The sequence below is a fragment of the Rhinolophus hipposideros genome, assembly GCF_964194185.1.
Source record: "Rhinolophus hipposideros genome assembly, chromosome: 3".
Classification (NCBI taxonomy): Eukaryota; Metazoa; Chordata; class Mammalia; order Chiroptera; family Rhinolophidae; genus Rhinolophus; species Rhinolophus hipposideros.
Genome location: NC_138049.1, coordinates 107,582,955 through 107,596,411, shown reverse-complemented (window position 1 = coordinate 107,596,411; position 13,457 = coordinate 107,582,955). Strand labels below are relative to the sequence as shown.

The 13,457-nt window shown below is 51.3% G+C and overlaps 1 protein-coding gene across 1 annotated transcript; it reads left to right on the top strand.

The window, feature by feature from the left end:
- Nucleotides 1-590: 590 nt before the first annotated feature.
- LOC308494814 (uncharacterized protein) lies at nt 591-5,417 on the top strand (the record flags this gene model as incomplete). Its single annotated transcript, XM_081042767.1, has 5 exons — nt 591-669; nt 801-2,323; nt 3,096-3,236; nt 4,144-4,247; nt 4,953-5,417. The coding sequence occupies 2 exons, from the start codon at nt 591-593 to the stop codon at nt 2,174-2,176; spliced, it is 1,455 nt and encodes a 484-aa protein (XP_080898893.1). The 3' UTR covers nt 2,177-2,323; nt 3,096-3,236; nt 4,144-4,247; nt 4,953-5,417.
- Between the last annotated feature and the right edge of the window lie 8,040 nt (nt 5,418-13,457).

Below are 13,457 nucleotides of genomic sequence, written 5' to 3'. Positions count from 1 at the left end.
TGATCTTGGGCGTAGCATTACCCCCACCCCCACCCCATGCAATGTGGGTCTTTCTTGGTGTTCCTCTTCTCCCCTCCTCCACCCAAAGAATGGAAAACGGTGGGGCTGCCGCTGTCTAGATGAGAGATGACTCAGGTTTTCCTCTCTTGCCCTGTCTTGGGACTCCTAAGGGTCAGATGCAGTCCCCAGGCCATGATGTTCTTCCTCCATGCCCAGCTCCCAAATCCTGCTTCACCTAGAGACCCATATATCCCACCTCTGATAGTTGTACTGCTAGCAGCAAGAGGAAGACCTTGGGATAGGACAGCGGTCTCCTTCCTCTCAGGAGGGGCTGGGTGGAGACTGACTCAGGCCTGGGGGGTTAGAGTCCCTAGTCCAGGAAGAGCCAGGGCCATGTACGGGAGTCCAGGCTCTTACTCACTTTCCCGCTCGCCCAGTGCTTCCAGGGATCAGGCTAGGACAGATTAATCCCCCGGGACAGCTTGGCCACCTCTCCCTGGGATGGAGATCCTAGTGTTGATGGAGGTCCCGACACACCTGGCTCTCCAGAGACTCGTAATGGGTCTCGGAGCCTTTAAAAAGCTGGCGAGATGGGCCTGGGAAGGCAGGACGGCACCATGGACGCGGCTCTGGTGCTGCTCCTGGGCCTGCAGGCCTTGGCTGGACACGGTGAGTACCAGGTTCCATAGGGTGCTGGGTGCTGGTGCTGGTGCTGCTTCCACTCTTCTAACTTGATCATTCATTGTTCTTTGTCCAGCAGCTCAGATAACCCCACCGAGGACCTCCAACACGGCATCCAGGGGCCCCCCGATTGTCTCAGAGAGACTCTCTATCTTTGGGGATCTCTCTGGTGGTCTCCCCACTGCCTCTGGTGGTCTCCCCACTGCCTCTGGTGGTCTCCCCACTGCCTCTGGTGGTCTCCCCACTGTCTCTGGTGGCCTCCTCACTGCCTCTGGTGGTCTCCCCACTGCCTCTGGTGGTCTCCCCACTGTCTCTGGTGGTCTCCCCACTGCCTCTGGTGGTCTCCCCACTGCCTCTGGTGGTCTCCCCACTGCCTCTGGTGGCCTCCCCACTGTCTCTGGTGGCCTCCCCACTGCCTCTGGTGGTTTCCCCACTGTCTCTGGTGGTCTCCCCACTGCCTCTGGTGGTCTCCCCACTGTCTCTGGTGGTCTCCCCACTGCCTCTGGTGGCCTCCCCACTGTCTCTGGTGGCCTCCCCACTGCCTCTGGTGGTCTCCCCACTGTCTCTGGTGGTCTCCCCACTGCCTCTGGTGGTCTCCCCACTGTCTCTGGTGGTCTCCCCACTGCCTCTGGTGGTCTCCCCACTGTCTCTGGTGGTCTCCCCACTGCCTCTGGTGGTCTCCCCACTGCCTCTGGTGGTCTCCCCACTGTCTCTGGTGGTCTCCCCACTGTCTCTGGTGGTCTCCCCACTGCCTCTGGTGGTCTCCCCACTGCCTCTGGTGGTCTCCCCACTGTCTCTGGTGGCCTCCTCACTGCCTCTGGTGGTCTCCCCACTGCCTCTGGTGGTCTCCCCACTGTCTCTGGTGGTCTCCCCACTGTCTCTGGTGGTCTCCCCACTGCCTCTGGTGGTCTCCCCACTGCCTCTGGTGGTCTCCCCACTGCCTCTGGTGGTCTCCCCACTGTCTCTGGTGGTCTCCCCACTGCCTCTGGTGGCCTCCCCACTGCCTCTGGTGGCCTCCCCACTGCCTCTGGTAGTTTCCCCACTGTCTCTGGTGGTCTCCCCACTGCCTCTGGTGGTCTCCCCACTGCCTCTGGTGGCCTCTCCACTGTCTCTGGTGGCCTCCCCACCGTCTCTGGTGGTCTCCCCACCGCCTCTGGTGGCCTCCCCACCGCCTCTGGTGGTCTCCCCACCGTCTCTGGTGGTCTCCCCACCGCCTCTGGTGGCCTCCCCACCGCCTCTGGTGGTCTCCCCACCGCCTCTGGTGGTCTTCCCACTGCCTCTGGTGGTCTCCCCACCGTCTCTGGTGGTCTCCCCACCGCCTCTGGTGGCCTCCCCACCGCCTCTGGTGGTCTCCCCACTGCCTCTGGTGGTCTCCCCACTGCCTCTGGTGGTCTCCCAACTGTCTCTGGTGGTCTCCCAACTGCCTCTGGTGGCCTCCCCACTGCCTCTGGTGGGCTCCCCATTGTCTCTGCAGGTTTCCCCACTATATCTGTGACTCTTCCCACCATCTCAGAGGGTCTCCCCACCATGCCGGCAAGTTTTTCAACAGTTTCTTCAACCTCTGAACGCCTTCCCAGCAATCCTCAGACTTTAGCCCCAACTGTTTCTGGGAGCGCTTCAGGAACTGTCTCACGGTTGCCAGGTGATATTTCTGTTGCACAACCCATCTCTGAAGCACTCTAACTGGGCCTGCAGCTCTGGGTGGGGCTTCCTGGCTGGGCCATGCATAAATCGGAAGGTCCCCAAAATCTTATGAAGCAGTGTCCTGCCCTGGGTGGCTCTACAAGGGCCCACTTTCTGCTCTTTAATTTATCAACTTTTGTCTTGTAGTTAGTGCCTTTTGTATCCTGCCTAAGACATTGTTTTGCCTACTTCAATGTCATGAAAAATATTCTCATACGGGTTCTTCCAGAAGTTTTATTATTTTACTTTTCAAGTTTAAGCCTATGACCTATTTCAGATTAACTCCTGTGTATGTGGTGAGGTACAGGTCAAGTTTCATTTCTTCCCCTTATGAATAACCAGTTGCCCCAGAACCATTTGTTTCCAGGACCCTCTGTCTCTCCCCACCATTGCATTGTGTCAGTGCCTTTACTGAAAGTTAAGTGACCATAAATGTGAGGTCTATTGCTGGACTGTATGCTGTTCTCCTGTGTGTCTGTCCTTTCTCCAGGGCCACCGTGCTTAGTGACTGCCTCTTTGTAGCAAGTCTGAAAATCTGCTAGTGTAGGTCTTTCACTCTGTTTCTCTTTAAGATTGTCTTGGCTGTTCTCAGACTTTCCATTTTTATAGAATCAGTCCATTAATTTTTACCAAAATCTTGCTAGGATTTTGATTGAGAGTGCGCCTGGTGTAATTTCTGCTTCTGCTCAAGCTTGGATCTCTTCCAGCCATTTTCCCCTCTGCCCCAGTAGGATCTGTATCCCCCATGACAGCTCCTGGAACTGCTTCAACTGTGCCTTGCACTCCCACGTTGAGCGGAGCTGTCTCAGGAGGTTCCACTCCCACAACAGCTGGAGTGGCCACCGCATCCCCGGGGCTCAGTGTTCTGACCAGTAAGTCACCCTTATTTGCCTGGGGTCATTTACCAGTAAAATATTGGTTGGGCCCATTCTCTCCTACTCCTCTGTGGGCACCTCTAGCTCCTGGAGAGAGAAATGAAGGTTCAGGCGTCAGGCATTAGTGCCTGCTTTGAGCTTTGTTTTGAGTATATTGGGGGTTGTCTCCAGTTCTTTTTTTTTATTATTAAATTTATTGGGGTGACAATTGTTAGTCTCCAGTTCTTAAGGAGGTTTGGTGCCTCTCAAACCTCTGGTTAGACCAATAACCAGATGTCTGTTACCTGATCATTTCCTCAAAAGGTTTTCAGCTTCCTTCCTCATGGCTCAATGTGTCTTTCCAGGGCAAGAAGCATCCCCTTCAGAGCTCCTGTCCTTCCTCCCTCTGTCTCCGTCCTCCCCTCCCCTTCGATCCTAGCTTCCCCCCAGGTAGTCCCAGGGCAGGACATGAGTGAAGGAAAGACAGGACAACAGGCTGTGGCTCCTCTTAGTGACCAGAGTCAGGGGAGGACTGGGGCTCAGAAGAAGAAAAGAGGCTCACCTGGGGACCCTCAGGATGCAGAGACATCACAGATTGAGAGACACATGAACAATGGAGCTTGAGATATAGAGGAGGGTTCAGAAAGATGGAGAGATGTGACGTCGGTGAGAAGTTTGGAGACCGACAGACCTGTCCGCAGGTGTCGAGGAAGAGGTGATGGGACTTGGATCGAAGCCCTTTAAAACCCTCTCCATTGAGACTCTGTTCTCGAGAGAATAGGGAAGAGCCTTACAGAGAAATGTGGTCTTAGCGTCGCATAAGCAGGAGTGTCACAGAAGGAAAGTGGGGAGTCACAGAGGACAGTGGGGAGTGGGTGGGTTGAGGTCCCACCTGCCTCCGTCACTTTCCCTCTCTGCTCCTCAGGCCTGAAGCCTCAGGAGAAGGACTCTGTCCCAGACTGGGCCATCGTGGTGATCACTCTCACTGTGGTGGCAGCAATTGTCAGCTTGCTGTATGGTCTCAAGAAGGTGAGTGAAGCTATGGTCTGAATGCATGGGTCCCCAAGGCCAGTGGGGCTGGGACCTGGTGCCCCAGGACTCTGAGAAGAACAAGGGCTTCAGGGAGACAGATGACAGCTTGCCACACTTAGGAAGGGGCAAGGGGTAAAAGGAACCCCAGTTTGGGTGGCTGAGAGGAAACACTGACCAGGCAGAAATGGGGGCTTGGGGCCACTGAGATGGAGGCCATCCAGCCCATGGAAGCACTAAATTCAGCTCTGGGCAGTGAAGTATCAGCTCTGTGGAGCCACAGCTTGAGTCTTACCATTATAGCTGTGTGACTTTGTGCAAGTTGTTTAACCTCTCTGTGCTCCAGATTCCTTATTACTACTACTACTAGTAATATTTAAATAGCACTTATTATGTGTCACATGCTGTATCTGTTTTAGTTCACAGCAACCCTGTGACATAGGTAATACTGTGATAACAGAGTCTTAGGTAAAATGAGGATGATAGTAACCATCTCAAAGGGCTGTTGGAGGATGAAATGAGCTCATGTATATAAAGCACTTAGCTGCTTGGCACATAGTAAGTGCTCAATAAATTCATCTGCTTCATTAGTATTACTGTTTTTGCTGGAAGAGGAGTGCTGAGAATCTGAGTTATGCAGGGAAAGAAGCAGTCCAGGTTCCTAGGGCCCTTGGTTAACCATCCTATCTGCCCTTCATCACATAGGCCTGCCAGTTCCGGAAGGAGATGATTGTGGGGTGTGGCTGTGGCTCTGTGGCCCCTTACAGCTGCCACCAAGAGGCCACCAGCCAGCGCTACTCTGTCAAGTGAAGGGACGGGGCCAGGATGGTCAAATGCCACTCTACCTTTGGCCTTCTTTCTTCCTCTCCCAAACAGGTTCATTCAATAAAACAAAACAAAACAGTCAGACAAACAAAACAAAACAAAAACGAACTCAGAGGCAGATAACAGACTGGTGGTTACCAGAGGGGACGGCGAGGGCAGGGGGGTGAGGAAAGGGAGAAATGGGTAAAAGGGGTCAGTTGTATGGTGAAGGATGGAAACTCGACTTTTGGTGGGGGGCACACTAGTGTATGCAGATGCCAAATTCTGATGTTGTGTACCTGAAACTTATATAACGTTATAAACCCATGTTACCTCAATAAAAACAGAGACATTTGGGGTACCATTAAGAAAAACTAAAAGAAATGAAAAGCTTTCTTCTCACACTAACTGGGACGGACCATTTCCTACGCGGGATTCCTGGGGCCCTAGGTCTCCTCCACCAACAGTGTGAGAGGAAGTCCACTGCCCCTCTCCCAGCGGGAGGCAGAGATGCTGTCTCGGTCCTGCCTTCAGCTTGCCGTCTGATTCACCGCTGCAGTTTTCTCATCTGTAGAAGGAAGGACCAGGACATATGGTCTCCAGGGGCCTTCCAGCCCTCACAGAGCCTGGCTCTGGGCAGTTGGAACCTTTGCTCCCATTTCTCGTCTCTTCCCATTCTCACGCTCTTCCCCAACTCTCAGAGTGTCCTTAGCTCAGGACACTTTGTTTAGGTTCCCCAGGACACAGGACAAAGTTTCCCCCTTCACATTTCTTTCCATATGGAGGCCCCTTGGGCTGGTTCCTACCTTCCCCAAGACCCCCTATTCTGCCAACTCAGGACAGGTGATGGACCCTGCTCTGTGATGTCCCTTAGCTCACTCTGGGTGGGTGGTGGACACAATTCTTGCTAAGCAAAACAGCGTCTCCTCCACTGGTCTCCCAGCCACTGCATTTGCCCAAGAGCTTGGACTTTGCCATCAGGACGGCACCAGCCACATCTGGACTCTGCTGCTTACCAGCTGTGTGACCTTGGGCAAGTCATTTTCCTGATCTGAGGTTGTTTATTCTCATCTGTAAAACGGGACTGATGTTGCTGCTGTCATAGGTGATGGGCATGCTTCTCCGTACATAAGAATGTTTGGCGGTCAGTAGCTGGTAGGTCTGTTTTGTGACCAGCCCCTCAGCCTGTAGCTCAGACACAACAAGCTTGTTATACTTGAGCTTTCACCACTCTCCAGGTTCCTCTACCCCAGACACCTGGGTCCTCTGGTGGAGATTGTGGCTACAAAGAAGGAGGGATATTTACTTACACAATGAAAGCAGAGATTCTCAGCCTCAGCTCTACTGACAGATAGGGTTGAGGAGTTCTTTGTTGTGAGGATGGGTATGTACATTATAGAATGTTTAGCAATATCTTTGGCCTCCACTCACTAGATGCTAGCAGCGGCCCCCTCCCAGCTGTGACAAGAATCTCTCCAAATACCATCAAATGGCCCCTCCTTGTTGAGAACCACATTCTTAGAGGCCTGGCTCCTTGGGGAAAGGGTAGGTAAGAGACTAGCGGAAAGGGGGTTGTCAGTGGCTTTGGAGATTCGAGGAAGTTGCATGGGGGGCACCTGCTTCTGCCTCGGTTTCCGCATCCTGCAGGCCGCATTGCCTGGGAGGGAGGTTGCCCAGTTCTGAGCAGTCAATCTTGGCCTGACTCCATGGAGACTCATTAATCTCCCATTAATCGCATTAATAAACAGTGGCCTGTTCTCCTCTTCCCACCCATTCCAGCCCTGTCTAGGGCTTAGGGACTAGTCACGCCAAGTAATGGGAGGAATTCACATGTTTGGACCTCATGTCCTCCCACGAGCTCCATTGCCCCAAGGCCCTGGCCTCTTGCCCTCTAGGTCCCTATTCACGGTGCCTGCGCCGCTCCCCCAGAGGGGTAGTAGCCAGCCCTGGCTTCCCCTCCCTTCAGCCTGCTGAACACTTACTGATTGTCTGTGGTGTGCCAGGCACGGTCCCAGGGGCTGGGGAGGCAGCAGTGACCAAGGCAAAGGCCTTGTGTGCTGGGTGCTTATTTAGCATGAGAAAAGACCCACCATGAACAAATTAAGTAAGAGATAGGGGTGGTGACTTGGCACCTGGACCCACAGCTTTCTCTCTTCTTAGAGCACTGCTTCCCCCGCCCCCTAGCTCCAGTCTGTTCTCCCCACCCTAGCTCCAAGCATTGCCACTTGCTGACCCAGCATATGAATTTGGGCAGTCTCTGAGCTAATGCTTTCTTCAGACAAAGACTCAGGAGGAAGGGAAGAGGGAGACTCCGGGAGATCCTAGAAATGAGGGATCTGCATTTCTGTGTAGGGGTGGACAGAGGTGGGGGGTCTGAGACAAAGAGGGGGCTGCAGGACTGAGGTAGGAGAAGGGAATGTGGGGGAGGCAGAGCTCTGCCAAAGATCTCGGTCTTAGTCCTCTGGGCGGCCTGCATCTGTCTTCGTCCCTGGTGAGGCATGTGACGTCAATTCCTGGGTTCTGAGTCTGCCTTGTCTCTAGTTTCCGTCACTGACCCCACTGTCTCCACATGCTGTGTCATCTCTGGACATCTGGAGGCGCCTGTATCTGCAGTGACAGGCCATGTGAGGGCTTCCCCTTTGCTCTTTCACCTGATACTCATAGGCGCTCCACCCAGGGCAAAAAAAGCGGCCATGTGTGAGTAAGGGGTGTGGAGAGCTGGGCTGACGTGACAGAGAGAGGAGAGGGAATGTGAAGCCAGAGAAGAACCAGAACTAGAATCTCCTCCCGAACCCAAACCATGAATTCAATCTTCCCCCTCCCCATCCTGCCCAGCCAGAACTAAGTCCTTCCAGAACCCTCGCCATCTGTTCCCACCTCCCCAGGACCCTGGAGGCTGTCCCAACCAACCCCCCCTCCCTCCGCTGGGGCTGGATTGGGAGTCTGTCCCCTCCCAGTTTCTTTTCCCTTCCCTAGATCCCTCCCCTGTGGCAGGCGCCCAGGTACCTGGCTCCCTGACGTAGCAGTTGCGGTCTCCCGTTATCAGGGTACCCCTGTGGGGTGGGGCTGCTCCATTTGTTTAAGGTTTAGGCCTGAGGGGCCCCAGCCCCCATGACGTCCAACCTGGCCCCATATAAGCCGAGGGGCCCCAGCCCACAGCCTAAAGCAGCCGTCCAGCGCAGTCCATCCGGCATGGCCCAGCTGGCCCACTGCGTGCGCCCCACCTTTGGCCTCCATTGCTGCCTCCTCTTCCTTCTAGCTTCTCGAGAGGCAGGTAAGATGCCCTCAGAGGCAAAGGGGTCCCCGTGACATAGGGGGATAGAAGACAGAGAGGAGTTGTTTCTTAGCATTTATAGTGTTGAATGACCAATCATAGAAATGGACAGCAGATGAATGTGGGGTGGGAAGGGGGTGGGTATGGGGCTGCTGCATACAGCTGTCTAGGGTGTTCACTGCTCAAGTTTGCTGACTAAAGGGCATGTTGGAGAGGAAATCTAGTGGACGCTGTGCTCCTTGCAGGCACCCAGAGGAGCCCTTCTTCGAGCTTGCGTGAAGACACTGTATGGCTGGCAGTGCTCGGTGGGCAGCAGGGGGGGCTAACATTCCCTGAGCGTCTGCTGAGTGCAAGAAACTCACAGGTGCTCAAGGTACTTCATCTCATTTTATCTCCTCAAATCCCCGGGGGTGGTTAATAGCATCCCATTTTATAATGAGGACAGTGAGACTCAGAGAGGTTAAGGGCCTTGCCCAAAGTCATGGCGACAAGCAGGGTTCCGGCACTCCACACTGGCCGCTGCCCTCGGAAGGCCGGGTGCATTTCTCTCATGAGAGTCCTGTTCAGTGCTGACCTGGGTTCCAGGCCTAACTCCGGCCCATTTAATTATCCATACACCTATAAAATGGGAGGAATGCTCCCTGGCTAGTACCAATTGTTGGTGCCTACTGAGCATTTACTTTGCACCAGGCACTTACACATGCTTACTTATTTAATCCTCACTGCAACTTGATAAGGAGTGTGCGGTTTTGTCTCCACTTTACGCTGGGAAACATCCCAGGGCTTCGATGAGAAAATGAATGTGCGAAAGTTTGATGAGCTAAGCAGACCCTATAAGATGAAGTGAAATCATCACATTAGATCACTTAGTTAAAAAACAGTTCTGTGACTGAACCCGGGGAGTGGAGATGCCAAACCCAGGAGCAGCGTAGAGGAGGCCTCACAGGACCTCCTCTAAAGACTCACAGGAGGGTCTTTACAAGGTCAACACACAGAAACAGACTCTGAGAGACTCTGTGTGCTGGGCAGGGTCATCCACGGTAATGGCGCTGTTGCTGGGGCCAGGCCAGGAAAGTCATGAGTCTCGGTGCTCTGGGCAGTATTTGGGGTGGGGCAGGCAGCAGCTCCTCCTTCCACATGTGTTTGACTGAGGGTGAACTTCCCTGAGCTCAGTGTCATATAGGGGTCAGAATGGGAGGGCTGGGAGGTTGAGAAGAACGGTGGCTGAGGAATCTTCAAGTTGCCTCTGCTAGGTCTCAGCAGTGCCTTCCGTCTGTCTGTGTCCTGGTTTGATGCCTTCCCCAACTCAGGAGCCACCATCAGCCCCAAATGCCACCACCTTCTTATCCCCTTCCTGTCGGGCTGATGGTGCCCTGCCGCTCTGCACCACCTCCTGTCCTCTGGAGGCCCAGGAAGAAGAACCTCTAGAGGCAGAAGGGAACGAGTCATGAATCAACGCCATACACATTCACTTTTCAGGGAGATTTGCTCAAGAGCACAGGGCAGGCACAGGAAAGACTGGAATCTGAATTTTATTTATTTATTTTTTTTCTTTTATTTATTTATTTATTTTTATTTATTTATTAGTTTCAGTGGAATCTGAATTTTAGAACAGGACACTCTGGGCTGGGTGCGTGTGGTCTGGGAGATACTGGCATTAGAGCTTGGCTGGGTGGGATGGAGGGGAGGGGTGGGGAAGGCAAGGGAAGCCGGATGATCAGATCGTGAGAGTAAGAGTGCATGCAAGGCGGGGAGGGCTTGAGGCTGGGCTGGCGTTGGACAAGGTCAGGACATGAGCACATGACTGTATCCGGCAGAGAGAGAGGCTGGAGGAGAGAGGGCAGAGTGACGACTGGAGTGGATGAAGACCTTTAGCCCACAGTTCTGGGGGATACCTGTCATTTATCCAAAGGACCAGTCAGTACCCAGGTGGGGCCGGAGCCCTGGGGAGATTCTGAAAAGGACCTTTTCCTACAGTAAATGCTATCTGATTTAATTTCTATGACAAAAATAATACAGTGGTATCTCGGTTTTCAGACATAATCCATTCAGGAAGACTGTTCGAGTTCTGAAACGTTCGAAAACCGAGGCACTATTTCCCCATAGAAAGTAATGCAAAATGGATGAATCTGTTCCAGACCTTTAAAATCGACCTATAAAACTGCAAATTTAGTATGAATTTTACTATCTAATGATACCATAGATCCGTAAAATTTACGGCATTCGTAAACCAAAATGTTTATCAACGGAGACTTTCGAAAACTCTATATGCTCATTCTAGAAACTGAAAAATAGAAAAAGCTAGAAAGAAAAATAAAATATTTTCTAATACTTCCTGGTCACCCTGGCAACCATTTGAGTGCATTTCTCTTTAATTTTTTTTTATGTGTCTGTGTTTTAGGTCACATATTGAGTTTACGCTGTATGGACATTTTAACAAGCATTACGCACATTATTGCAAAGTTTTGAGGTGCAGGACAGCAAGAAACACCAGAAATGTTCTTTTGGGGGAGGCTTCTCTGCTGGCATGAGTCACTTAGTAGCATGTCCACTTTCTTTTCAAACAAGTGAATAAAGCAGATTGAATAGATCTTTGGAATTGTACGTAGTTTTGATGTTGTGGGATTTGTTTTTATTCTTCTTTGGCAATTTCCATCCCATTTTTATTGAAGTACAAAAAGTGCAAAGGTGAAATATAGGACTGGTGTCAAGGAAATCATTAAGTGTGAAGGTGAACACTTGATTCACAGTACCAGCCCTTCCCCCCACCCTTTCCCACAGGTACAGAGCAGTGAAACAGGGGGCGGGGGAAAGGGAAAGGCTAAATAGATCCTCAGGCTCCCCAGGAAATGAGGCTGGGAGGTTTTTATCCTTTTATCCAGGCTAAACGTCCACCTTCAGTGTCTTCTGCTGAAGCCCGATTTTCTCTCTGCCTGTACCTCAGTACCAAAAGAGTCCTTTAAAAGTCATTATTGTAGTTAAGGACATGACTATCTCATGGTGAGAACTCCCTAGGGAAATATAGTTGTCACCAACAGCAGGTCTACTTGAAAGAAGGGATGGTCATCTTGTCCTGTGGGTTTAGTCACTGATTTGCCTCACGGCTGGCCCAGGACCAGGGAATCCCTGGAGCTCTGACTCATTGTAAATGGAGTAGCCATCTCTGAGGGGCAGATATTACAGTTGCTGTCTCCACAACTGTGTGATGCGGGTCTGAATTCGAAGATCTAGTTGTCTGAGTCTATGTGGCTCCTGTGGCTAAATGACAACTGGTATCCCAGGAATGGTCAGCTAGAGGCCTTTCACCATCTTTTCATCTCAGGGGCTCAATTACTAACATGGCAGAAGTTACCTTTTGGTCTTCCAACCTTGGAGGTCACAATACGTTTGTTTTTTACTTAATGTGCATAATGAAAAGTTGTTGGCAAGGCTTTTGAAGAGTTCATCAGTCTCAAAATATTCTCATTCATTTATTCCACAAATATTTATGAAGTGCCTCCTATGGGCCAGACATTGTTCTAGGCTGGAGACAGCAATGAACAAACAAATAAAAATCCCTACCATTGTGGAAGTTAAACTATTTATTGTACATTAGAAAGGAGTGAGTGTTATGTTGCTAATACACGGGGGAAGTGGCCCAACAATGCCTCAGAAGTATATGGAGCAGGTAGGTCAGGAGAGACACCGCGGCTGCAGAATCCGGGGGGGGGGGGGGGCGTGAGCTCAGGCTCCCCTTGCTACCAGGAGGAGAACAGGGCAAAGCATGAGATTGTTTCAAGACCACCATTCAGATTCACTAAGAGCTTAGAAGAGTCGGTTGTGCAACAGTCTTCTATGCTCCATGCTTCCTTTCATCCTCATATTAAGCTGGTGAAGTTGACATCACTGTTATTGAATGTACAGCTGGAGACAAGGGGCTTCAGAGCATCTAAGTGACCAGAGCCAGGAGGCAAACAAAGTTAGTGAGGGACCCACTGGGCCTCAGTCCTGTCCTCTGGTCCCTTAGGCCAGCGGAGTTGCCACTCTGAGCTTTTGCTTATTTATTCACTCCATGGATGTTTATTCACCCCTTACCATGTTTAAAAGCATCTGAGGTGTAGTGGAAAGCCTGACTTTGCAAATGATTTTACTTCTTTGAGCTTCCTTTCCTCACCTGTAAGACAGTAAGATATACATGGCTTCACAGGTTTGTGGTGAAGATTAAATAAACAAATATATGAACAGCATCCTTCAGGGGTTCCAGAAATGTCCGTTCTTCTTTCCCTAAGAGACTGGCTGACCTACAGCCCATGTAGTGTGATCTTCACCAGTAAGAGTCTTGGCCCAGAGGCTGGGAGCCCAGAATGTATGTTCAATTCTGGCTCCACCTCTAACTTGCTGAGGGTTCTTGGGGAGATTACTTAACTCCTCGGAACATTGTTTTCTCATATGTAAAAAGGGGAGAATAACAAATAGCTCTCAACCTCAGAGGGTTAATACATGTCCTCCTCTGTAGGACCTTCCTGTCTCACAGTCAATGTTCAAGAAAAGTTGGCCATTGTTATCATTAGGGATTGTGTGCAAGTCACCATTCCTCCCTGAAATTCAAGTTTCTCAGTCGCCAAATGGGGATGTTGGCAGTGTTTAAGGTACCTTGTGGGGAGCCGAGAGATTGATCACCATGGAAGAGAATCCAGAAACAATATCTGTGAGGCCAACAGCCTGGCCCAGAGAAGGTGTCCAGTGAATGAGAGCTAGTAATGGTACAGCTGCCAGGGAATCAGAAAGTGGGGCTGGCATAGTGAAGCAAGGGTCTGACAATTCAGCCTTCCTTTCTCTCTAACCTTGATTGCCTTCAGAGACTTGGGCTTCTCTACTATCTTCACCTCCTTCTTGTCCCATCCATATTTCTTTTAAGAAAAAGAGTTCCCCAGCCCCTAACTCTCCTTGTCAGCAGGGAGGTGGGTGGACTATGGCTTCCTGTGATAGGGAATGAGCCCAGGTTTTGGTTGCCACCTTGAGCTAACAGAGACTAGAAATCTCTGTTATGTAACAACATTATCTCTCTCATTCTTTGGTGATATCCTGGCTCTCATTCTCCTGGCTAGATATCAGAGACATCTCTTCTGTCCCCAATGATTGTTTTTCCACAG